General features: G+C 38.1%; 1 protein-coding gene across 1 annotated transcript in view; it reads right to left on the bottom strand.

The window, feature by feature from the left end:
• Positions 1–20,568, bottom strand: part of LOC110325314 (ATP-binding cassette sub-family A member 3-like) — a 129,078-nt gene extending 108,510 nt beyond the window's left edge. The window contains exons 1-4 of the mRNA XM_021203277.1: positions 20,509–20,568; positions 18,563–18,815; positions 13,735–13,862; positions 9,388–9,529 (exon numbers count right to left, since the gene is read on the bottom strand). Of these exons, the coding sequence (XP_021058936.1) occupies positions 9,388–9,529; positions 13,735–13,862; positions 18,563–18,815; positions 20,509–20,568 (583 nt within the window). The remainder of the gene's footprint in view (positions 1–9,387; positions 9,530–13,734; positions 13,863–18,562; positions 18,816–20,508) is intronic.
• Positions 20,569–27,426: the final 6,858 nt, after the last annotated feature.

Raw genomic sequence — 27,426 nt, 5'->3', positions numbered from 1 at the left:
TTTATATGACCCAGCACAGGGGAAGGCCTGGGTCAAGTAGTGGGAGTGGGTGGGTAGGGGAGCAGAGGCGGGGGGGATATAGGGAACTTTCGGGATAGCATTTGTATTGTAAATAAAGAAAATAATAAATAACACAGAAAGTCTACTCCAATACATGAGGAGAAAAATAAAGGACGAGGCCCAAATTCAACCTCAGGCCTCCTCAAGAACACATATATACCAACAGATGTGTGAATATGGATGTACATATGTAGTTACATTATAGACATTCATATGCAAGAATAAGAAATCAGAAGTTGCAAACAACTGTCCATGACAGGAGAGACTATAGACCCTAGAGGAAAGCCCACCACTGCCATATTCCTAGACCAATATAATTTCTAATTGTATTATAAATATCCTTATATAAAAAGTGTAGCTCCCACTCCTCATCAAAGAAGCTTACTTTGCAGCAGATGAAGACGATTACAGAGATCCACCACAGATCAAAATGCAGAGAGTACCCCGAAGAACATAATGGGAAAAGGGATGAAAAGATGGAAAAGGGATGGAAAGCCAGAGGACTAGGATACCTGGTGTGATGTAGTGACTTCTAGACATATCAGGAAACATTCAACAATACAGCTACACAAATATGGATAAGAACTGCAGTGAATACATAAACTGGATATTGTGGACATTTAAAAAACATTGATTTTTTTTCTAATTAATGAACATGAAAGGCATCCCAATTTTTCTTTTCTTTTTAAAAATTATTTTATTAGATATTTTCTTCATTTACATTTCAAACGCTATCCCCAAAGTCCCCTATACCCTCCCCCCACCCTGCTCCCCTACCCTCCTACTCTCACTTCTTGGCCCTGGTGTTCCCCTCTATGGGGCATATAAAGTTTGCAAGACCAAGCGGTCTCTCTTCCCAATGATGGCTGAATACGCCATCTTCTGCTACATTTGCAGCTAGAGACACAAGATCTGGGGGTACTGGTTAGTTCATATTGTACAATATTTTGGAAAACATACTGAAAATCACCAGAATAACCAAAGTAATATCAAAAGTTAAAATACAATTCCTAAAATAAGGATGTTGAAAAGGTTATAAGGAATCATATTATTAAGCATTTACTAAAAAAGAAAAACTTATAATACAAGTAATTCTCTGTATAAATAGATATATATATAGTCTTAATGAATTTTTCATATTGGGCTGACAATGTTTGCTCCAAGAACCAAAGACTACCTAACAAAACCCCAAATACCAGACATGAAAATCCCTCTGTTGAGCTGGCCAGGGTTGTTCAAGAGACTCTACAAACACAGCCTGTAGATGTCGCCCTTGGCTGACCCTCAGATGAAGAGAGTAAGTCCTTGTTGTTGAAGACACCATGGACTTTAGAAAAAGGACCCAGAGATTACTGAGCTGGAACTGACCTGCATGTCTCCTCCTGGAAGACTAGCTTTCATGGTATCAGAAGGCACTATACATGTTTCCAAAGGAGAAAAACAACCAACAGTCCTACACAGCTGTGACATCTATGAACTATATCACCACCAGCATGACACAATAACACAAAGGGTGCAATAATGGCTCGGACACCTTGGTGGTACCAACAGCTTTTTAATTGGCCTTAATTGCTCAACAAGTACCATGACTGGTATTGAAAAACCTAACTACTCAGTGCTAATGAAGTCATGGCTACCCGAAGAGAATCTACAATCACTATTTTGCTAAACCAGCATAATTATTAATAGCAATCTATAAACATGTGTTCTTCTGCCCATAGATATGTATAGTCTCCACCCCTCATTGAGAAAACTTCTCTTTGCAATAGATACAAACCACTACAGAAAGTCGCAATCAAAATGTAGAGTTATATAGTTCAGTACCAATGGACACACCTGTAAAATACTCAAGCACATAAAACTCAGGGAACACTGTGAAAAACTATAATATATTTATAATATATATATATATATATATATATATATATATATCAGAGATTGTCCTGCAAGACTATGTCTCCCAGTAATTTCAGAAGCTGCACCTATAACATCTCACCAATATGGCTATCCAAAAGTGAGCCAAACAAGCAAGGCACCAGTGGACAGCCAAAGAGGGCAGAAATAAACCCATAAGGTCTCAAGAAAAGCTGGTATGAGATTCACGTTTCCAAAGGAGAAATGCAACCAACAGTCCTACCCAGCTGTGACATCTATAAACCATGTTTCTCATCTATGTTTCTCAGAAATGAACAAACGAATTGATTGTCCAGTACCAAATGGTTAGCCCTGAAAACATACACACAAGTAACATTACATGGACTGAGCAGGTTATACTTAGGAATTGATCAACTGATGAAAGGATATTAAGTGTGGTACATTTACACAATGGATTTTTCTTAATAGCTGTTTTTTGGAAAAATGAAATTACAAATATGCACATAAATGGATGGATCTTGGATGAACAAGAGCCACAAGGTCAAGCCAGATGGGTGGGGAGTGGACACAGGGTTTCACCTCAGCCAAGGAGCTATCTGTAAATGATGCCCACTGGAAAGGGAAAATAAAGTTTTCTCTAGTGAGTGTTACTGGGCATATCAACCACCTTTCAGGGTAGGTCCAATGTCCAGGAGTCAACACAAAACAAACTCAGTGTTTTATTTATTTTTTTAAGTGAATTTTTTGTTCAGTTTTTGGCATTTTTCTTATTTGTTTTAAGGGGTTTATTTGTTTGTTGTTTTGGTTTGCTTTGAGAATAGAGAAAGGGGGGCGGATCACGTAAAGTTGGGTGAGTAGGGAGTTTGAGAAGATCTGACACGAGTTGGGGGGAGGGGAAATATGATCAAAATATACCCTACTGGAAAAACTTAAATTAATAAGGACAAAGAACAAAACAAAAAAATTATATTAAACACTAGTGAGATTGGTGGGAAAGGTAATCATGTGATCTGTTGGTGAGAATGCAAACTGGGCAGCCACTGTGGAACTCTGTGTGGTGTTTCCACAGGAAACTAGACATTTATCTACCATACTACTCCATTGTATCACTCCAGGACATACACTCAAAGGACTATTTTCTATTAAAGAGACACATGTTCTTATATGCTCATAGTTGCTCTGTGCACAATAGCTAGGACATAGAAACAGCACAATTGTTTGTGTTGATTGGTTCTTTTCTTTTTTTCAACTTTACATAAACTAGTATCAACCTGAGAAAAGGGAAACTAAATCAAGAAACAGCCCCCATTAGACTGACCTATAGGCAAGCCTGTGGGACATTTTCTTCATTGACCCTTAGTATGAAGTGGCCACCCTACTGTGAGCAGTGCCAGCTCTGGGTAATTGGTTCTGTTGTGTTAGGGTTTATATTCCTGCACAAAACACCATGACCAAGAAGCAAGTTGGGCAGCATCCAGGCAGATGTGGGGCTGGAGGAGCTGAGAGTTCTACCTCTTGTTCTTAAGGCAGCTAGGACAAGGGTATTAAGGCCCACGCCCATAGTTTTTAGTCTTTGTTGACTGCAACAAACTTTTCTCCTGGACTGGTTCCATCCCCCATTAGCAGCTTTCCTAAGCAGGTAGCCTATTGATCTGGCATCTCAAGCATATTGGGGCCTCCTGGGCAACTTCAATGTTACAGTTTCTTTTTCCAGTGTCTGGGATCCATACATGATCTTCTGGATTCCTCCAAAGGGCTGGTGTCACTTCTCCAACTCTGCCCTCTGTTGCACTCTAAGCTCAGGTTGATCCACACCACTGCTGCTGCTATTATTGGTGATCATTCCATGTTACTGGCATCTCCAATACATGAGATCTGCTGCAACTAAGTTTCACCAATAGCCTCTCATAAGCTCTCTTCATGGTGCCAAGCCTCAAATCCTTTGCATGATCCCTTTAGTTCTGGGCCATCAGTTGCCACTGAGGCTGTACCTTCACCAATGGCCTTCCATAGCCTCTCACTATGCCTCAGCTGCTTTTCATGACCCCTTCATGCCTTCAAGATCAGTACCACCTGGGTGACTTACACATTACTATTTACAGCCACAGCATTCGGTACAACGTTGGCAATCTCTGGAACACAGCTTATTTGTGCTCTCAGAAAATAACTCCCAGAATATTTTCTTAGTGATGACATTAATCACCACTAATTTCTTAGCTCCAGCTAACCAGCATCAATTGTCCTTGTAGTCCCTTCTACTCTTGACTCCCAGAACCACATGGCTGAAGCTGCCAAGTTCTGCTGCTTGCTGGGGCTGGAACATGGCTCCCCTTGTTCTATTACATTATCACCAGCTTTCTGTTTTCTCACTCCTTCCAAATGCCTAAGCTTGGCTGTCTAGAAACTTGCCCTGTAGATTGACCTTGAACTCAGAGATCTGCATGCCTGTCTCCTGGGATTAAAATTATGTACCACCACACCTGGATTTAAGCTTTTCTTTGCCTAGAACTTGCTTGGACCCAGACGGGCCTTGAACTTGGAGACCTGCTTGTCTTTATCTCCTTGGATTAAAGGTGTATACCACCATGCCTGGATCTTGCCCCAAAGTCCCACTCCCTTAATTTGTTATCTCCTAGAACATAGGATTCAGCTCTATCCTACTTCCTGATGCCCCTTTAATACTTAAATCATATATTTGTATTTTTTCCTTTTTCAGCTTGCTATGCTTTTTCAAAATACCCTTCATGAGCCTTGACCAGAGAACAAAGTCTCTGCTGAGATTTTTTTGAGACTTCCTTTGTCAATGCAATTAATCTGAATTTCTTCACCTTAGCCTCAGGCAGACTCTTCAGACAAGGGCAAAAAGTAGTCACTTTCTTCATGAAAATACCACAAAACTGTCTCTAGCTCACATACTGAAATTCTCCACTGAAAACCTCTTGGGCCAGATCTATACAATTCAAATCACTCTCAAAGTCTTCCATATCCCTACTAGGATAGCCCATTAAGCCCCATTTAAAGCATTCTACAGCTTTTCAAATCCAAAGTCCCCAAAATCCACATTCTTCCAAACAAATCCATGGTCAGACTTATCACAGCAATATCTAACTCCTGTTACCAACTTCTGTCTTAGGGTTTTACTGCTGTGAACAGACATCATGACCAAGACAACTCTTATAAGGATGACATTTAATTGCCACTGGCTTACAGGTTCAGAGGTTCAGTCTATTAACATCAAGGCAGGAGCACAGTAGCATTCAGGCAGCCAAAACCAATCAAAAGAGATGGGGAACTACACTATATACTCATCAAACAAAAAAAAAACTACCAAGACAACATTTCAATTCTTAATATCTATACCCTAAACACAAGGGTATCCACTTTTAAAAAATAAGCATTACTATGACTTAATTCACATATTGGCCCTCATAAGTGGGAGACTACAATACTCTACTTTCACCAGTGAACAGGTCATGAAGACAGAACTTATACAGATAAATACTTGAGCTAACATGTTACAAACAAAATGAACCTAATAGCTAATTACAGAACACTTCACTGAAACACAAAATAATACAACTTCTCAGCACTTCAAGGAATTCTTCCAAAATTGACCTCATACTTGGACACAAAGTAAGTCTCAATATATACAACAAAACTGAAATAACTCTTTCAACCCTATCAGACACTATGGAATAAAGCTGGATATCAACAATAACAGAAATAATAGAAAAAATACAAATTCATAGAAACCTAACAACTCTTTACTGAATAAAAAATGGCTCAAGACAGAAATAAAGAAATTAAAGACTTTCTAGAGTTAAATGCATACCCAAACTTATGAGACACAATGAAAGTGGTGCTAAGAGGAAAGTTCATAGCATTAAGTGCCTACATAAAAAAATTGGATATCATAATAGCAGCTTAAGAGTACACCTGAAATCTCTAGAATAAAAAGAAGTGAGTACACTCAAGAGGACTAATGTCAAGAAATAATCAAACTTAGTGCTGAGATCAATAACTCAAACATGAAGAAAGATATACTACTTATAAAAATCAGAAATGAAAAGGGAGACATAACAACACTTAAGAAATCTAGAGAATCGTAAGGACATACTTTAAATGTCCTCCACCAAATTGGAAAATGTAAAAGAAATGGATAATTTTCTCAATATGTAAAATTTATCAAAGTGAAATCAAGATCAGATAAACAATTGAAATAGACCTATAACCCCTAGTGAAATAGAAGCAGTTATAACTCCACCCTCTCAAAAAAGCTCAGGACCAGGTGAGTTTAATGAACAATTCTACCAGACTTTCAAATTATTTTACACAATAGAAACAGAAATAATATTTCCAATTCATTTTATGAGGCCACAGTCACCATGATACCCAAATCACATAAAGACTCATCAAAGAAAGAAAATTACAGACCAATTTTCCTTATAAACATAGATGTAAAAGTAATAAAATAGTTATAAGACAAATCCAAGAATGTTCAAAAAAATATCTGCCATGATCAAGTATGCGCCATTCCAGAGATGCATGGATGATTCAATATAAGAAAATCAGTACATGTAACCCACCATATAAACAAACTGAAAAAAAAATATGATCATCTCATTAGATGTAGAAAGGGGCTTTGACAAGATTCAATACCCCTTCATAATAAAAGTACTGAAGAAATTAGGGATACAAGCTACATACTTAAACATAATAAATGCAATTTACAGCAAGCCAATAGCCAATATCATCTTAAATAGAAACTTAAAACATTCAACTAAAATCAGGAACAAGTTGAAGTTGTTCACTCCATATCTACTCAATATAGTAGATAAGTTTTATAAGTATAAGTTTTAGCTAGAGCAATAAGACAGCTGAAGAATATCAAGGGGAAACCATTTGGAATGGAAGAAGTTAAAATATCATTATTTACAGATGATTTGATACTTATACAAAATGAACTTAAAAATCTCACTGAGGAACTCCCACAGCTAATAAATACTTCCAGCAAAGTGGCTGGATGGATACAAGATTAACTTTTGTAAAAAGTAGCCTTCCTAAATACAAGTGACAAGCTAAGAAAGAAATCATGGAAATAACATCTTTCAAAGGAGCTTCAAATAATATGAAATACGCTGGGAAAACTTACACTAAGTCACTGAAAGACTTGTATGATAAAAACTTCAACTGTTTGAAAAAAGAAATTGAAGATATCAGAAGACAGAAAGATTTCCCATGCTCTTGGATCTGTAGGATTAACATAGTAAAAACGACCATTTTACAAAAGGCAGTCTACAGATTCAATGCATTCCCCATCAAAATTCCAACACAATTTATCACAGAACTCAAAAGGACAATTTTCAACTTCATATGGAAACATAGAAACCAATGAGAGCTAGAACAATTCTGAATGATAAATGAACTACTACAGTTATAACCATCTCTGATTTCAAGTTGTACTACAGAGTAATACAAGCAGCATAGAATTAGCATAAAAACAGAGATGTTGATCAATGGAATCGAATTGAAGACCCAGACATAAATCCACACACCTATGGACGTGTGATTTTTATAAAGGAGCCAGAAACATACTCTGGATAAAAGAAACCATTTTCAACAAATGGGGCTGATCAAATGGGATAGCTGCATGAAGAATGCAAATATATCCATATGTATCACTCTGTACAAGATTCAACTCCAAGTGGATGAAAGACCTCAACAAAAAACCAGATTCACTGAACCTGATAGAAGAGAAAGTGGGAAATAAAAGGAAAAATATAGCTATTCTGCTTCTATATATGTATTCAAAAGAAACAAATCAGCATATCAAGGGTACAAAAACATGCTGATGTTTATTGTGGTAGTCTTCCTAGGAGCTGAGATAGGGACTCTAGCTAGGTACTCATCAGTAGATGAATGGATGGAGAGAGCAGGAATATTATTTAAGCAATAAAGAAGTATTAAACTGAAACAAGGAAAGGAACAAAATCCCATCCCAAACTTCTGTCTGCCAAGTCACTTCTTAAGCTTCCACTCCCTCAGACAGTCTTCTCTGCCTTAGCAGTGCTTCAGAGACCATCCATGACCTTGAACATGATCCAAACATATTATGCTGTGTCTGGAAAATACTACAGAGACTTGCACAGCAATCAGACGTTACTAGTCCCCTGTAAATTCTTCACTAAAGTAGCCCCTCTTGAACACTGATTTAATTACAGTTTTGTCTTAAAAATGCTGTACCCAGTGTGGGAACTACCAGACTTTTCAGAGGCAGGAGCTTGTTCCTGGTCTGGCCATTAATAAAAAGAACTCAGAACTTTTAATTGTCTTAATCAGTATGGGTATCAATAACCATCATGCAATGATTACTTAAAAAAATCATGTCCTTTGCAACAACATGAGTATAACAAGAGTTTATTAAGTTAAATAGCAATGCACATAGACAAACAAGTACTTTGTACTCTCAGGTTAATTAAATAAATTTAATCTAAATATTGAACTATGATTATGGAAGATAGGCAAGAAGTAAGATTTGATATTGCACACTGTAGGTGTATACTGAACTATCATACTGGACCCCAGTCATACACATATATAGTGAATACTTTTGAATAAAAGTAAAAATGGGGCAAAGAACTCTGCTAGGGGAGACTGGGAAGGGGGCAACGTTTGGGATATAAATTAAATTACATTAAATTAAATAACACAAAAAATTTAAAAATATGTTTATACTGATATGAGAACTGAAGATGGGTACAATAAGATATAAATTTATTAAGAGTAGAGACCAAAAGACTGTTATAATATAAATTTTAAGTACCATGAAGAATAAACATTTCTCATTTGTTAAATGAACATAAATATTTAAACATAAGTATATGTTTATACATATACTGAAAAGGGATTAAAATAGCAGAACAAACTCCATTTTGTTTTTCAGACTCCATTTTAAGCTAACTTGTCTTTAGAGTGATTTGGCCCCCACCCCTGAGTTCTGAGAAAAACCATGAGATATTCTTGGGAGTTGCAAAATAGACATAACAGCTGTGGCCAGTAGATAATATCAGGGTGGGCTAAGGAAACATGGGTCAAGATGCTCCTCTTTTAGGTATGTGGTCCCTCCTTGTGGTTGACCAGATTCTGTGAACCAATCAGCTTAAAGGCCAACATTCTTTTACCCTCTTACCCAATCATGTAACATCAAGGCTTAGAAATCCCCATTTGCAGGTTTTTCCTTTATAAACCCTATTCCTTATACCTTGGTGCTGCTCTCCTATCTTGTTGCATAAGGAAGGTTTGTGGTCCAGGCTTGAGCCTGAATAAAGACTCTCCTGTGCTTGCATTGGAGTTGTGGTTCCTGGTGGTCTCTTTAGGGGCCTCAAAATCTGGGCATAACAGTAATAGCTTGTGACCATTTTGATAAAATAAGCATGCTGAGGATCTGCTTACCAGGACTTCCTCCATCAAGATAATTTGGATTCCTGGGTCGTATAGAAGGATGATTAGGAAAGAGAAGTCTCGTTTTCCAGCCTATCTTGTCTGGCCACCAGATGGTCCTCTGTGCACCAACAAAACGCAAGTGATATTTTACCTGAAAGTATTGATAAAAAGGCATGTATGTTGAAAACCAAAAGGAAACTTAAAAGCAAATGTTAGCAATAAAGTTACATCCCAGTAGTAAAACAAGTGACTTTAGAGATGAAACCAATCTGATAAATTCTGAATGCCTAAAATGCACAGTGAGCAAGGTAGAGACTGTATGCTCCCTAGATACATTTGAAAGACAAGCATGTCTCAAGGACATGAAATAAATGTAAATTTATACTATAGATGTATAAGCTACTCTTTTTACCTATATTGGCAAAATACAAAGCTGAACAATGAATGTTTGCAGAGCTACAGACAATCAAGCACATGAATCCAGTCCTTGTAGGATGAATGAAAAATGGCACACCAATGGAGAATCAAGCAATAACTAACAGCTAACAGGAGCACACAAGTTACCATAACCTATTCTGTGCTGCTGTAACTTGACCAGTTTGTAATAGCTATGGAGGTAGAGACAGCATTATCAAGGGGCTGGCAGTTTGCTGGTTGTTTACAAAATGGTCCATGAAGGAAAGAAGTCCTTTGATTCATATAGTTAGGGGTGAAAGACAAAGAAATACAGAACCAAAAGGAGACTGCACTCCTCTTTCATCAGGTTGAGTCCTCGTGACCTGATTACCTCCTAATGCTGTTCCAATGGCTAATATATATATTTTATTAGATATCTTGTTCATTTACATTTCAAATGCTATCCCAAATGTCCCCTATGCCCTCCCCCCGCCCTGCGCCCCTACCCACTTCTTGGCTCTGGCTTTCCCCCGTATGGGGCATATAAAGTTTGCAAGACCTAGGGGCCTCTCTTCCCAATGATGGCCGACTAGGCCATCTTCTTCTATATATGCAGCTAGAGACACGAGCTCTGGGGGTACTGGTTAGTTCATATTGTTGTTCCACCTATAGGGTTGCAGACCCCTTCAGCTCCTTGGGTAATTTCTCTATCTCCTCATTGGGGGCCCCGTGTTCCATCCTATAGATGACTGTGAGCAACCACTTCTGTGGCTATTATATTTTAATGAGTTAAGTTCACAACAATCTCTGAAACCACAACAGTCAATTATTGATCAACTCAAATACTTTTTAAAGAAACAGATTTGAATAATCTGGAATTATAAATTAATTTTGAACAGTAAGTCTGCTATAATATTGTCTGTGGTCCAAATGTATAAGAATTAACTTAATTGCAATCTATGAGATGGATAAAACCATGACATGTCTATGTAACAGAGTGGTATGCAACTATTCAAGATATAGGAAAAAAAAAACAGAAACCATGCCCACTAACTGAAAGAAAAAGAGAATGCAGAGATACCATTCAGCTGGCAATATTGGGAAACAGTGTCTAAAGTTCAGATTAGGGAATAAAAGTAGGAAATAAATATGTTTATATATATATATATCTATGATAAATGATGCATGTGTTTGAGAGTAGTATCTCATTGTTTAATTTTATAAACATTCCCAAAATTAAAATTTTTATTATTGAATTATAGGACTTTTGAAATATCTTGGATATTAGTATATTATCACAAATATGCTTTATAAATAATTTCTTTAAATATTAAGTCTTCACAATTCAGTTTCTTAAGTGCAATTTTTGAAAATAAAAACCCTTTAATCAAAGCTTGTTACATGGAACATTATTTGTTTAATAAAATGGAAAGCATTCTCTAAGGTGGGTCTGCACAGGAGAAGGCGGGTCCCCTGGCCCACAGAAGCAACAGAGCTTCTAGGACAGGGTCCTATGGGCCTACATCTGCAGCCAGGAAGTGGAGCTGTTCCGCAGCCCTCTATGCACTGGTCTTGCCAGGAGAGAGCTGGTCTCCCAGGAGTGCTGACACAGGCTAACAGACTCACAGGAGGAATAAGCTCCAGCCAGAGACAGCTAGAACATCTAACACCAGAGATTACCAGATGGCGAAAGGCAAATATAAGAATCCTACCAACAGAAACCAAAATTACTTGGCATCACCCGAACCCAGTAATCCCACCAAAGTGAGAACTGGATACCCCAACACACCAGAAAAGCAAGATTCAGATTTAAAATCACATCGCATGATGCTGGTAGAGAATTTTAAGAAGGACATTAATAACTTCCTTAAAGAAATATAGGAGAACGCAGCTAAACAGGTAGAAGTCCTTAAAGAGGAAACACAAAAATCCCTTAAAGAATTACAGGAAAACACAACCAAACAGGTGAAAGAAAGAATTGAACAAAACCATCCAGGATCTAAAAATGGAAGTAGAAACAATAAAGAAAACCCAAAGGGAGACAACTCTGGAGATAGAAATCCTAGGAAAGAGATCAGGAGCCATAGATGCAAGCATCACCAGCAGAATACAAGAGATGGAAGAGAGAATCTCAGGTGTAGAAGATTCCATAGAGAACATGGACACAACAATCAAAGAAAATAAAAAATTCAAAAACCTCCTAACTCAAAACATCCAGGAAATCTAGGACACAATGACAAGACCAAATCTAAGAATGATAGGTACAGATGAGAATGAAAAATTTCAACTTAAAGGGCCAGTAAATATCTTCAACAAAATTATAGAAGAAAACTTCCCTAACCTAAAGAAAGAGATGCCTATGAACATACAAGAAGCCTAGAGAACTCCAAATAGACTGAACCAGAAAAGAAATTCCTCCCAACACATAATAATCAGAACAACAAATGCACTAAATAAAGACAGAATATTAAAAGCAGTAAGGGAAAAAGGTCAAGTAACATGAAGGCAGACCTATTAGAATTACACCAGACTTCTCACTAGAGACTATAATATTCATTTAGAAAACCATCAAAAAAAGGCTGTCGAGATGGCACAGAGGGTAAAAGCACTTGGTATGCAATCCTGAAGAACCAAGTTTGAATTCCAAGACCCACGGGGGAAGGAGAGAACTGATTCCCCAAAGTTGCCCCCTGACCACCATGTGTATGCTATAGCCATGGCTGAGTGCCTACGCACATCATGTACAATAGTAAGTAAGTAAGTAAATAAATAAATAAATAAAATTCTAGAGAGATAATTATTAAAATAGACTAATCACTTGAGAAAATCTATGGGAATTTTAGCATTGGGAATTTCATTCAAAGATTTGAGATTTGAGAAGAGACTGTAGGTAGCAAGAATGACACTTGACATGGCACGGAAGATACTTTGAGTCAATGAATGCTAATGCCCACACACCTAAATCCACATAAATGGATATATAGCTTTATGCCAAGCTAAGAAAGCTGCATAGTTGAATGGAGCCACAAAATAAGGGATAGATATTAAGACAATGCAGATCCCACTTTTGTCTTCCAATAGTGCCTGTTTTAGAAACTGTAGGTGTGGCTCAATCTCTAGGTGCTACCGACTGATCACTTATTTCTACAACCACCAGGATAGGATGCCTATAAAATTTTCTAGGGACTCCAAATTCAAAGCACTGCTCTTTCCTTGTCTTTCTGTAGACACCATCAGCCTCTCTTCAGTCCTGATACCATATGGTTGAATTGATACATTTAAGTCTACAAGTCTTCTGTAGACTTATGAAAGGAATTATATTTTGTTTCTTATTTGAAGAAGGGATTTCTGAGTTCAGTTGTCTACCAATAAAAAATGCCTCTGACTTAAAACACACCTTTACCACCGTGTATGAAATACAAGTGCTGGTTAATTAAGGTTTCTTCTTAGTCTACAGTTCTCTCCTGTATTTGTGTGTGTGTGTGTGTGTGTGTGTGTGTTGCTGTGACAATACCTGACAGAAACAATTTAAAGGACTAAAGATTTATTTTGACTCAGTTTCAGATGCTAAAGAAAGGCATGGCGGAGCAGAGTAGTTCACACTATAGCCAAAAACCAGAAAAGGTGAAATGGTAGGACTCTGCAGGCTTTCTCCTTTCCCTACACAGCCCATGAGACACTCCACTCCACATTTAGGGTGGTTCTTATCCCCTTAGTTCACCCTTCACAGATTTCTTGGGTGATTCTAAATCTAGTCAAGCTGATAGTGAAGACATTGAATCACTCAAAAATGAATTAGTATTCTTGCTTTATTATATATTATTAGTTTGTTTCAGGAATTAGTTTTTTTTCCATTTGCAAAATTGGGCTAATATAATTAATTCATTAAAAATCCTAGAAGGTAAAGGTACTATTATAGGAACACTACTTATTTGAAAACCTTAAATAAAATTTTCTTACCTGAAGTGGCAGAGGATCACTTTTGTTTTTGAAGTCACAGTCAAAAACAATGGCAGCCAGTACTTTCTGAGACATGTAATCAAAGAGAATGTACTCCTCAAACTCAGCTTCTGAAGGAAAACCTCGAACTACAGAGGGACAAAATTGTCTGCTTAAGTAAAACATTCAGTAATTCTGTTTGTGAGGTGAGATGCTACTTTATATAGACAAAAATCTATTACAAATATTGTGATCTTTTTTTCTTAAATATTGACATGAGAGTAATTAATGGATATTTCAGGTACAAAATCTTTTTGGCATTTTATAAATCTTTACTACAAAAAGTTGTGTGATGTTAGATGAACCAGCAGCACAATGTACATCCAACCAGGACAGTCTATAGGGCAAGAAGCATTCTAGTGTTCCCTGATGGAGTCAGGATCAAGACTATGTACAGCTTCTTTGGAGGTGAACTCTAATCCATTGTTGTAGTACTTGGACCACTCCAAGTCCACTGAAATCCACTGATTCATATACATTAAATAGACATATGATAGATCTGCAAGGTACATTGTATTTCTTGATGCTTTATAAAGCTGTTTCAAAGAAGAGCAAAGACAGGGAGTGGCTAGAACTTCAAATTAAACCTCATTTGATAATGGTTTGATGGTAACAGAGAAGAAAGTAGTGGAGACATATCAATGAAATTGTCCAGCTTCTGCAGCATCATGAAGAAGACTGGAAGAAGTTGAACACAGCCTCATTAACACATGGATCAGTGCAAAGCATCTAGTGCACATGTCATTTTAGTCCCAGAAGGAAGAAGAAAATGTTCAAAATAAATTCAAGAATTATTTTTAAAAATGATCTTAATGGCCAGGCAGTGGTGGCATATGCCTTTAATCCCAGCACTTGGGAGGCAGAGGCAGGCGGATTTCTGAGTTCGAGGCCAGCCTGGTCTACAGAGTGAGTTCCAGGACAGCCAGGGCTACACAGAGAAACCCTGTCTTGAAAAAAGCAAAAACAAACAAACAAAACAAGCAAACAAATAAAAAAGCAAAAAACCCCCCAAAACAAAAAAAAACAAAAAACAAAACAAAACAAAAATCTTAATGAAATACAGAAATGTGAAGACTCAAAAGGATTATATCTTCATCTGACTCTGATGCTAAAAACAAAAATGGTCAGATTTGGCAGCCTGAATAGTCCAAAACATCCACCAGAAAAGTATAACCAAAAATGAAAATGATTAGCATATTTCTTAAACAGTTCAAGGAGTCACTTCCTTTAGATATTAGAGTTAAATCTCTATGAGATATTATTTAGACAACTATGTACCATGGATGGTTTTCTTCTCCATAAGAAAAGTGGTGTCCAGTGTGGACATTCTGACTGTTGTTTAATTCAACAATGTAGTGCCAATTAGCAGCTGGGAAAACACACCCACTCTCATTTTAATCTAAAAACTGAAAGATGGTTAAAGGTCTCTCCCTCTCTAGAAGAAAATGCACTGTGATTCTAGCCACTGCAACAGCTATCAGAATGCTCAAACAAACACAGGTGCTGGGTTCATTACTACTGAGTCCAACCTTGGAGGCCACAGTAAAAAACAAGAAGGAGCACAGAGGACACATGCACGGTGAACCTATCAAGAGCATAATGGATTCTGATTTGGACATTTAAAATAGCTCTCTTCTGCCCCTTTTGGCTCCCTCCCATTCTAAGACTTGTAATACTAATAACGATCACCTTTACTTCTCCCTCAAGTCTCTTTCCAGTTGCCAGTCAAGGGGTTCCTTTCTTTCCTACACATGGCAATTAAGACATACAAATCGTGGATATACTTCTGGTATCTTTTAGATAGGCTCACCAGAGAGGTATCCCAACTGCTGTACCCAATGTCCCATTCAGCCAGATCAGTTATTATCCCAATTCCCTAATGGTAGTTATGGTCACTTCTGCAGAGCTAAGTAATGGGAACAAGAGATAGTAACTGGACAGGCCACATTCAGGACATACACAAAACATGTCCAGGATTACCAGAAGCAAGATCTAGTTTCTTATCTCTTCCTAAATGAGCACCCTTCCCTACCTAAAAGTTCTACCTGAGTGGGGAGACTAGAACTCTAGTACTGGTACCAGCTTTGGGATTGCATTTCTAGATTTCCATGAGACCTAACATTTCAAGCTACCTAAAACATAAAAAAGAGTTAATCCAGTTTGGTGGGTTTATGAATCTGGACAAGAGACCACCCCCCAGGAAGCCACGATCACCCCTAGGAAGGCAGAATCACATTAAGCCATGCTAAAACAAAACAAAACAAAACAAAACAAAACAAAACAAAACAAGACAAGACAGCCAGAATAAGTATCCCTTTAATGAGATAATGTACTTTTCTTTTCTGAATTCTTACTCCATAGCACACTCTATGAGTTGCCATGAGGTTCAGCTGTTTGTCAGAAAGGTGTAACTATCCTCTACTAACCTTCCTCTTCCCTCTTCTTTCTCCCTCCCTCTCTCATTTTGTTTGTCTTTTTTCTGATGCTGGCCAGAGCTAAATGTGTTCTTTGCGGTTGTTGCTGTTTATACTTTGGGCTTCCTTACTCTCTCTCCAAGGTGCTCCTTCCAACCATGCAGCTGCTGTCCACCATACAGGGGGACTCGCTGTCCACCATACAGGGGACCTCCATGCTGGCTCTGGCTCTTCTCTCTGGGCAACTGCTGAAATTTATATCTTCCCTACTCTTTTTTTTTTTAAAGAATATTTTTTCCCTTTGAATAAACTTCAGCTTTCCTTGACTTTCAAGAATATATGTGTGAGTTACAATATTGCTGATGTAGTGCTTTAATGTATATCGAACCAAAAGCTCCAGGGCTGAGGACACAGCTCAGCAGAAGGCTTGCCTAGGATGTATAAGACCCCTAGGTTCAGTCTGCTGCACTGCAAGCAAGCAAGCAAGCAAGCAAGCAAGCAAGCAAGCAAGCAAGCAAGCAAGCAAGCAAGCAAGCAAGCAAGCACCTAAGTCCCCAAACCAATTTCCACAGAACTAAAACCTAAAGAGAAAATGGTAAAGGACCTCTGTGTTTGAAATTTCAGTAAGGTACTTTTAAATCAGCTGTAAGAAACAAAGGATGACTATTTTAATTTTAAGAGAAAGCACATCTGTAGTAGGTAAAAGGAGTCCAAATAACTCACATCTTACTTCTTGATCATAATTTTGTTTCATGTCTAAGGAATCAACTAGCTCTAAGTTATAAAGACTTTCTCACATGCTCTCTCTTAAAGGCTTCATCATTTTAATTTAGGCAGAATATGTTAATTTGCAGAAGACAGGGATTTTTGTTGTTTTAGCTATTAGTGCCACACTATTTTTTGAATAGGTTTTTCTTTGATTATATTCTGTTGCATCATTGTCAAAGTCAGTCTGGCATCTTACTATAATAGATCTACTTTTTGTTCTCTCTTCTCTCATTGATTTGTCTATCTCTCTACCAATTCTAGACTAACATACTTATCACCATCACATCACAAATCTTAATAATAAGACATAAACTCCATCTTAACTAGAAAATATCATCCTGAGTGAGGTAACTCAGACCCACCCAAAAGGACATGCATGGCACATACTCACTAATAAATGGATATTAGCCAAAAAATAAACAAAACAAGACAAAAAACAAACAAAAAAAACAAACAAACAAAAAACAAACACAGAATACCCAAGATACTGTTCACAGAACTCAAAAGGTCAACAAGCTGAAGTGGCCAAGTGAGGACACCTCAGTCCCACTTGGGAGAGAGAAGAAAGAAAACACAAGTGGGTCAGGAGAGGGACATGGGAGGGAAAGTGGATGGGGATGGGAGGGAGAAGGGAACCTAATCTGGTATTTGGTGAGGGAAAAGGACTGAAGCCCTGAGGGCCAGCAGAAAGAATGGAAACAGGCAACCTCAGGAAATAGGAGGATGGGTGGGGGGACTCTCCAGAATGCACCAGACATCTGGGAGGTGAGAGACTCTCAGGAATCAAAGGGAGGGACCTTAGATGAAATGCCTGACAGTAGGGAGAGGGAACTTACAGAGAGTTCACCTGCAGCAGGAAGACAGGGCATCAAGTAAAGGATGAGGTTGCCATCCCAGAGTCACATCTCTGACCCATAATTACAGGGAATAGAGAGGAGCCTGAGGAAAAGAAGGTCCAGTAACAGGCCCAAAGTGGATCCAGCTCAAGGGGAGGTCTCAAGGCCTGACACTATTACTGAGGCTATGGAATGCTCACAAAATGGGACTAATCATGACTGCTCTCCAAAAGCCCCAAAAAACAGCTGAAAGAGGCAGATGCAGATATTTGCACCCAATCAATGGACAGAAGCAGCTGGCTCCTGCTGTTGAATTAAGGAAGGCTGAAAGAAGCTAAGGAGAAGGGCAATCCTGTAAGAAGAGCAGCAGTCTCAATTAATCTGGACTCCCCAAATCTCTCAAACACTGGACCTCCAAACAAACAACAAACACTCGCTGATATGAGGGCCACAACACACATACAGTAGAGAACTTCCAGGTCTGTATTCATTCAGAGATGATGCACCTAACCCTCAACAGACTAGAGGCCCCAGGGAGTTTAGAGGTTAGGTGGGGTGGGGGTGGGGGTCATCCACGTGAAGACAAGGGGGATGGGGAGGAGGTGTGGGATGTGGAGCAGTCGGTGGGTGGATGGAGGTGGGTGGGGAATGGAATATGAATGTAAAAATAAATTAATTAAAAAAGACAACTCCATCTTAACCTCAATTTTTAGCATTATTTTTATTTTTTTATAGATGTAGCAGTCTTTATCAAAAACTTCAATGTCTAACCTTTTATACTGGTGTTGAGAATCCTCTTCACATCCTCAATAATTTCTCTTACCACATCAATATCAGAAGGTATGTAAATCAATTCCCACTCCTGGGCATCTTTGATGAAAGAAGGCATGGTAGCAATGGGTTGAGGAGTGAAATGATACGGTCCAACAATATTCAAATCAGTAATTGCACGGAATATCAACAACATTATTACAAACAGCAAAGCTGCCAAGACTTCTGCTGATGTATTAATGATCTGCCTCTTCTAAAAGAGGAAAAAGACATGTTATTAACTTAAGAGTACACATTCAATATAAATGAGAGTTTTATGTTTTATCTTCTCTACCACACAGAATAAAGGGCAGATGTATGTTCAGAGCCTGCACTTACCATCTATCAGCCATGATAAGTATGGTATACATTCTATGCATTCAATTCTCTCAAATAATCTTACAGATACCATAGAATTCAAGTAATTCACAAGTATTCATGTGCTCTTTATACATGTTGAGGGTAGACTATAGGAGTGAAGAACTCCTTCTTCCCTTCCTTGTCCCAGGGAAGAGAATGTCCTTTGTCAGGTACTCCAGTATGACAGTTTAAACAGTGCTTTCCCAGTCATTTCTGCTTGATCTTGTAAGAACAAGAGTTGGTGTTCTGCTGTCTATCCACTGCTTTATATTGGTTTTTTTACTTACTGACCCAAGGGAACACTGCTCTGTCTGGGATTCTCAATCACCTACTCTAGGAGGTTGCCTCAATGGAATTCCCCAGTCCATTTCTTCCCAAGTTGATGAGGTTTTGCTATGTCTCCTCTGCTTTCTATTTATTCTTTTACCTTTGCTTGCTGCATGGTTAGTAAACATACTCACTTGAAACTGGAACTATGGCTCTAATAGATCATTCTCTGGTCAAAACGACCATTAAATTCTTAATGCTTTCATCACAAGGGCTCCTAAATTAATCTAAGTGATTGTTAACTTGTTAGAAAATGAGGCCATAGGGCAACCATAAAAGGACAAAGCCAAACAAACTCCTGGCCCCATCAAAAGCTGAGTATGTTTCTCTTTTAATAGTTTTGTCATGAAACAACAGATTACCCCTCAAGACCAGGATGTTTATACACTAGATCTTTGTGACCAGACCAACAACAACTGCTGGGATTTTATGTAGCCACTTGAATGAGCTCAAGTAAATCCTAAATCTCTCAAATTTAAGAATAAGTAAGGGGACAGAATTTTTATCAGAGAAAACCTAAATAAAGCTACCTTGATTAATTTATTCTTGGTTAAAAATCACTAATTTTAGATGCTACCCAGTTGAACAGTATATCAGTTTTCTACCAGATTTTCTGTAGATAACATCTCTATAGTTTTGAACAAAACTATAATTCAAGGTTAGTTTAATCTACGTTTGTCTAAAAACATCAGACTATAAATGGAAGGAAAAGAGGGAGGACCCGAGTTCCAGGAAGTGCTCCATTTATTCCCAGAAAAGAATGTTCCTCCCCTCCTTGAGCTTCACTCTCCATTACTTTAATAAGCATACCCTTCCTATTTTAATTTCCCTTCAAAGCAGACTCTACACTAATTCAGAGGCAGTAGCCACAGGCACTCCCATGATGCTTTCCCCTCCTCTGCATCAGAAGCTCTTAACAAAAGTTTTTAACAAAAGCTTAACAAAAATTCCCTACCTGGAAATTTTCTTCTGGCCTTTGTATACTACTATCTCTTAAGTGCAGGGCCTACATTCTGAAATTCCTTTCAACTATCTCAACTACCTCTTCTCTTCTCCCTACTTTTTCAGGTCACTCTACAGTATGGATTCATTGGCTTTTATGTATTTGGAAGATCTACCCACAGGTTCTGAATTTTTCAAAAGTATATGCACAAATGTACACAGAATGAAATGTAACGAATGGACCCTGTTGGACATTCCCATGGATGCCTTTTACCTACCTTTAATGTAAAATTTTTCCAGAGGAGAACTGTTAATTGATTGACTATCAACTGATTCATCCTTCTACAAAAACTATGTGCTCAACTCTAAGGATGAAATCTTTCTTTCTTTCTTTCTTTCTTTCTTTCTTTCTTTCTTTCTTTCTTTCTTTCTTTCTTTCTTTCCTGGTTTTACAATGTTAAGTTACCTAAAATGTGAGCAATAAACAAAATGGGATTCTTTTTACTACTTTTTAATCAGTCTCAAAAATTGGTGAAATTATATATCTGAAATAAAGCAAATTGCATTGTTAACTAACATTGCCTGCCTCTGCTTGGATTAAAGCCATGTACCACCACGTCTGGCTTACAATGCTATTATTGTTTAAATTGTATTATAGTTTCTATGGATTACCACTGCACAATTAATTATTTTAAATGTGTAAATTTTTCCCACTAGATGATAAAAAAATGAGTACATATTCAATGTCCACTATTTCTTGACTAAAATGGTTAATTTTTTATTGGATATTTTCTTTATTTACATTTCAAATGTTATCCCCTTTCCTGGTTTCCCTCCCTCCCAGAAACACCCTATCACATCCTCCCTCCCCCTCCTTCTATGAGGGCATTCCTCTACCTACACACCCACTCCCTGCTCCCCACCCTCCATTCCCCTACATTGGGGCATCTATGGAGCCTTCATAGAACCAAGGACGTCTCCTCCCATTAATGCATGACAAGGCCATCCTCTGCTACATATGTAGCTGGAGCCATGTGTACTCCTTTGTTGATGGCTTAGTCCCTGGGAGTTCTGGGGGATCTGGTTGGTTGATATTGTTGTTCTTCCTATGGGGTTGCAAACCTGGTCAACTCCTTCAGTCCTTTCTCTAACTCCTCCATTGGGGACCCCAAGCTCAGACCAATGGTTGACTGCAAACATCCACCTCTGTATTTGTAAGGCTCTTTCAGGGCCTCTCAGGAGATAGCCATATCAGGCTGCTCTCAGCATGCACTTCTTGGCATCCACAATAGTGTCTGGGTTGGTAACTGTATATGGGATGAATCCCCAGGTGGGACAGTCTCTGGGTGACCTTTCCTTCAGTCTCTGCTTTATACTTTATATTTGCTCCTGTGAGTATTTTGTTCTCCTACTAAGAAGGACCAAAACATCCATACTTTGGTGTTCCTTCTTCTTGAGAGCTTCATGTGGTCTGTGAATTGTATCCTGGTTATTTGGAGTTTTTGGTTAATTACATTTAAAGTTTTAATTATTATTTTTGAGAGAGCAAAAAAAGCAAAAATTGCCTCTAACATGTAAACCTCTAGCTTGTACAAGTTGTACCCTATCAGCATGCTTCCCTTTTCCCCAGACATTGAAAACTATTCTTAAAGTTGATTGATCTTGTAAAACTTACTGTTCTTGCAAAGGCAGACTACATATAATGTGGGTTTTTCCCTCTTTATAAGCCCTGGGCTGATATGGCTAAATGTTGCATCATGGGAGTACTCTTAGATTCAGCCCCGATATCAGTATTTAAATAAAAAGCCTCTGATTAGTTAAAATTTTAATAATATACTGGTGAGACGCCAAACAACTCCAGACCCATAACACTAAGAATATAATCATATCACTTGCAACGACATAGACTGAACTAAATTATCATGTTAAGTGAAATAAGCCAGGCACAGAAAGACTATGTGTACTCTTGTATGTAGGATATAAAAAAATTATTTCATGGACACAGAGATGGTTCCCAGTGGGAGAAGACAGGTGTGGGATTGGGGTGGTTAAGGAATATTGATTTGTGGATACTGTGCTATAGTCAAGTGGAAGTATGAAGTACTGGTACTGAGCTATAGTCAAGTGGAAGTATGAAGTACTGGTTCTAAACAGAGATAACTACAATATACTTGTTAATTCAAAGACTTGGAGAAAAAGAATAAAGTAGACAAGCATATTTAAGAAATCTAATAAAAATACTGGTTTTTCATATTTAATTTTCTCAAGTAATGACACCTACTTAAATAAGATAAACAATAAAATTGACAAAGGTTGACCAAAGTTTTCTTAAAAGTACAGAAAAAGAAAAATTTGTGACATCAGTTCTGGGTAAGTTCTTTAACTGTCAGCATTCAATCAAGACCCAGAATTAGATTTCACTGGGCAGAAAATAGACCATGATGAGAATTCAGGAGCAAAGAGTCCCACATACGTCCCAGGATCGTTAAAAGTTTTCTTGCTTTTGTGGAAAATGTCAAGGAGCAACTTTCTTTTACTAGAAAGCACGAAATTATGGAGGAACTAGTAGCTTTTGCTTTTTTTTTTTTAAACAGGTTTTCCATTTTTTTTTTTTTCTTTTCAAAAGCTGACCCAGCTAAGCCATGGGTCATTAAATTAAATTTCTTAAGGTGGTGCCACATTGTACTCTGTGCAGTCCTACCCATTCAGTTCTCCAACACATGGGGTGGGGGGGGGTGGATGGTAGGGAGGTGAGTGATGTGCCCTCTAGCCTATTACCTTTAACCTCCTGTAAGCTTACACTTTAGCTGGGCTCTGACATCACCCCAATTACTTAAATGGGAAATGACAGGAGTTACCGTGGTCAAACTGCTCTTCCAAAACTTGAGCTGTTCCTCAGTAAGTTACAGCCCAGACTTCAAATGTACTTCAAACCTCTCACAGTTTGTGTTGTCAGCTAGGGGGTTTAGGAAGCCCTAAACCCTGACACTCACAACTGCCTCCACAGCCCCTGCTTCCTCCACTGAGTCACTGCTGAGCAGCACTTCCACTCAACACCCCAGCACCGGGATCAACCGCTCTGCGCAGCCTCCCTGGGCTAGAGCCCGGGCCAACCCGCCAACCGGAAGTGCGGAGGCGGGGCAGAGGCCCAGTAGAGGAAGGCAGTGGTTAGGGTGTGTGGGAGGGCCTAAGAGCCTTATTTATCCTATAGTAAAGGAGCAATTTAAGGTTTTTCAGTTTTTCTTTAGTTCTTAAAACTATTATATTTTAAATCTACCTTAATTTTACGCGTATTGGTGTTTTGCCTGCATGTATGTCTATGTGAGAGTGTCAGCTCTTGAACTTACCAACAGTTGGGAGCTGCCATGTATTTGATGCTGGGATTTGAAACCGGGTCCTGTGCTGAGCCACCTTCCAGCCCCAAGTTTTTATTAATCTAGATGAAAACTTGGCAGTGTCTGGTTTTCAAATATCTAAATTTTGTTGGTTTTTTTTGCTTTGCTTTGTTTCTGATTTTTCTCCTTTGTCAATTCTTGGTTTTGTTGTTTTGCTACTTTATGCTTTTCCTACTTTTCTGCTTGTGTTAGGCATGCAGTTCGATTCTTGACTTTAAAGTGTTTTGTTGCTGTTTTAGAAGACTTCATTTATAGCTACACATTTTTCTCAGCTCTGCTTTGCTTTTGAAAGTTTGGTATGTTTTGATCTCATTTCATTTTCTGAAGATATTTTGTAATTTGTTTTATTGTTTTGACTCATACTTTCAAATACTTGTGAATTTTCCACTATTTGATCTGTTGTTGATTTCTAGTTTTATTAAATAAGTTATCTAATAAGTTTTATTAGATAAGGCACTCAGTAAGATTTCAGTATTGTTAAGTAGAGGCTTAAAGTTTTAGAGGCTTTTCTTTTTAGAGCTGGGAATCAAAGCCAGGTGCTTGCTGTTCAAGTGTTCTACCATAGAACCAAGTCACCAACCCACTTGAGAAGGATATATCTTCAATTATTATTTGTTGCAATGTTCATCATAGGTATGTCTAAGTTCCTTTTGGAGTACTGTGCTGTTCATGATGGCAATCAAGAAGGTATTTTTATTGTTCAATTTATACCCTATGTATATATGTTGTAAGGCCAAAACAGAACCATAGCTTTCCCCACTCAGTAAACAGGAAAGCAATAGATATAGCTTTAGCAATAAAAAAACAATGAATATTTCCATAGGAATCAATCATATCTTTCTGTTGACTCCCACTAAGGTACACATAGCTAGGTAGCCAAAGGAAAAGCTACAGAGTGTGTTCATAGCCCTAGAGCTTGATGAAAATAAAAGCCCTCTTTATATAAAAAGAACAGTGTCTTCTGTATACAATTAAAACCATTTTAATTACATTTTATTTATTTGGGATAGGGACATGTCACATGAATGTGGAGGTCAGAGAGGTCTTATTCGTTATTACAGGGGAAGCAAGAATAGAAAGAAAAACATATTATTTTTAAAATATCCCACTGATCCCATCCATGCACTTCATTTTCTTTCTTCAATCACTGAAGTAAAAGACCATTATTTTGAATTTTGGAAACAATAACTTCAAACTTTAACATTAATTTAACTTAGACATAGCAGGGAATAAGTTGATGTGTGTTTCTGCACATATATTTGTGTGAATGTTTGTGGCAAATTTGACTTGTTTGGGGTTTGTGCTCTTATTTACAGCTGCTAAAACTAATGCATTTCTACTTGCCAAATCTGATGACTCCATCACTGTTAGATGCTTATACTCAAGTTCTTAGACCATCTAAGAATGGGTCCTTACAAAAAAGAGTGATGCTCTTTCATTTTTCTAGGAAAGAAAAACAGCTCTAAGAAATGTTTTTAGATTTAGACATATTGGAAACAGGACATTCTTCAGCTATATCTTCAGTAAAAGGACACTTTTTTTCTCTCAGGGAAGTATTTATTACACAAATATATTTACATGAAGACTCAAAAGCACAGGATAACCTTCCCATGGACCCAGCTGTAGGAAAAAAATAGAAAAAAGAAAAGAAAGAAAGAAAAAGAAAAACGAAAAGTCAATATTACTATTTGTAACTGAATCTCAAGGAACCTCTGTGTCATAATCACTTCCTGTCTTGGTAGGCAAAAGACAAGAAGACTTGGTCCAGGGTGATCTGACTGATGGAATAGTCTTCTAAATTGTATTGTTCCGTTGCTTTCTCCATAATGCCAAACACCTTAAACAACAACAAAAGCATGCAGTTGCTATTGAAGCCTCCCTCTAGCTCCCAGAGGAGCCTCTCCCCCTTCTCCCCAATTTCTGTCAGGTACATTAAATTAGACAACAAGACCAGAGGGGCAAAATCAGAAAGTAGAAGAAACAGGTGATTGAGAAGTGGAAGAGGTAGTTTTTTGTCTCCATTTTTTGTTTTTTTGTTTTTGTTTTTGTTTTTGTTTTTGTTTTTTTTAATGGACCTGGACTGATAATGGAATTTGAGGGCAGTCATCAAAGACGTTTACATGCTAAGGCATTTGAAGAGGAACACAAATACTGCACTGTGTTCATAATATCAGGCACAGTTCCACTCCCTGGATCTCAAGTACCCACATTGTTAGTGCCCCCGTAACATGCACTGGTAAAAGGGCACAGTTTCTGATCACCTTTCCCCAGCTGTTGTCCTTGCTGGGAATGCAGTAAGTAAGAATCCCTTGATTCTCTTGCTGTAATTCACTACCTACAACAGGAAAATAGGACAGGTGAGTATTTTTACAAAGTTCTTTTTAGATGATCAAAATAGAGCTGTATCTGTTTAATGTTATATATCATACAAAGGTGAATAGTTGGGTTTAGCACAGGAGATGTGGTCCTCCCAACCTACTCTCTTTGATATATATTAAATATTTTTAAAGTCTTTAGAACTAATTAAATAGTCTTATTGTAGGGAATTGACAGCAACTATTGAAGCTTTTAAACCCCGTAAACAGTCAACTTGTGTGCCCAGTGTAAAAGTTTGAGCTTTTAAAATACTAATATATTTATTCCTAAACACAGTGCTGAGTATTGATAGGATTTCCTGATTATGTGTGTATGAGGGCACAGTTTGGGAAGAGGAAGAAGGACAAGTATGATGGTTGAGATGAGAATGATCCCAGAGGTTCATATATTAGAATAATTGGTTGATTGTAGCTGGTCTTTGCTACTTTGTGGGTTTTTCTTTTTACCCCCTATCACTGGATAGGAGAGGGATAGAAGCAGGGCAGGGAGTAGAAGCAGAATCTAGTTTCTTTCTGTTTCTTCTTTGTTTGTAGCTGGTCTTTTCTACTTTGTGGGTTCTTCCTTTTCTCACCCCTTATCTCCCCCCTCTTCACGCCTATCACTAAATAGGAGAGAAAAAAGGATAGAAGAGTCGGGGGAAGGGACAGAGAGAGATATCTGACTCTAATTTCTTTCTCCTTGTTTCTTTGAGCACTACTAACAAACTACAAACCACCACCCTGAATGACCAACAGCCACCCCCTATCCTCCACACCTCTCATGGCATTTATATACTCTCTGAAAAGTTCTCAGAATTCCAAATGTCTCACAAACTATCTGCAGCTGACAAAACCACGCCTCTGCTAGAGCATGAAGTAAATTATAGTCAGCTGCTACAAAGCAGCCCCATATCCCTCCCTATACCTGGCATTAAAATGAAAACATATCCTTATAATATTTCTGTGTTTTATATGAACTAACCAGTACCCCCTGAGCTCATGTCTCTAGCTGCATATGTAGCAGAAGATGGCCTAATCAGCCATCATTTGGAAGAGAGGCCCCTTGGTCTTGCAAACTTTATATGACCCAGCACAGGGGAAGGCCAGGGCCAAGAAGTGGGGGTGGGTGGGTAGGGGAGCAGGGGCGGGGGGTGTATAGGGAACTTTCGGGATAGCATTTGAAATGTAAATAAAGAAAATAATAATAAAAATTATTTTTGTGTTTTTTAAGGAAACCTAAATTCCAGAATTCTCACTTCAATCTCTAGTTGGTGGAGCTTTTTGGGAAGGATTAAGCCTTGTGTTGGAGCACCAAACGTGGGCTATGATGTTTCAAAAGGTCATGCCAAGTGCAGGTGGTCCTCTTTTTCTCTCTTGTGGATCAGAATGGAGTGCTCTTAGTTACTGCTCTGCAACCATGTGTGTCTACCTGCTGTCATGTTCCCTG

The sequence above is a fragment of the Mus pahari genome, chromosome 1, assembly GCF_900095145.1.
Source record: "Mus pahari chromosome 1, PAHARI_EIJ_v1.1, whole genome shotgun sequence".
In the NCBI taxonomy this organism is placed as follows: Eukaryota; Metazoa; Chordata; class Mammalia; order Rodentia; family Muridae; genus Mus; species Mus pahari.
The sequence above is the reverse complement of the archived record's forward strand: the minus strand, read 5'-3'. Positions and strand labels throughout refer to the sequence as shown.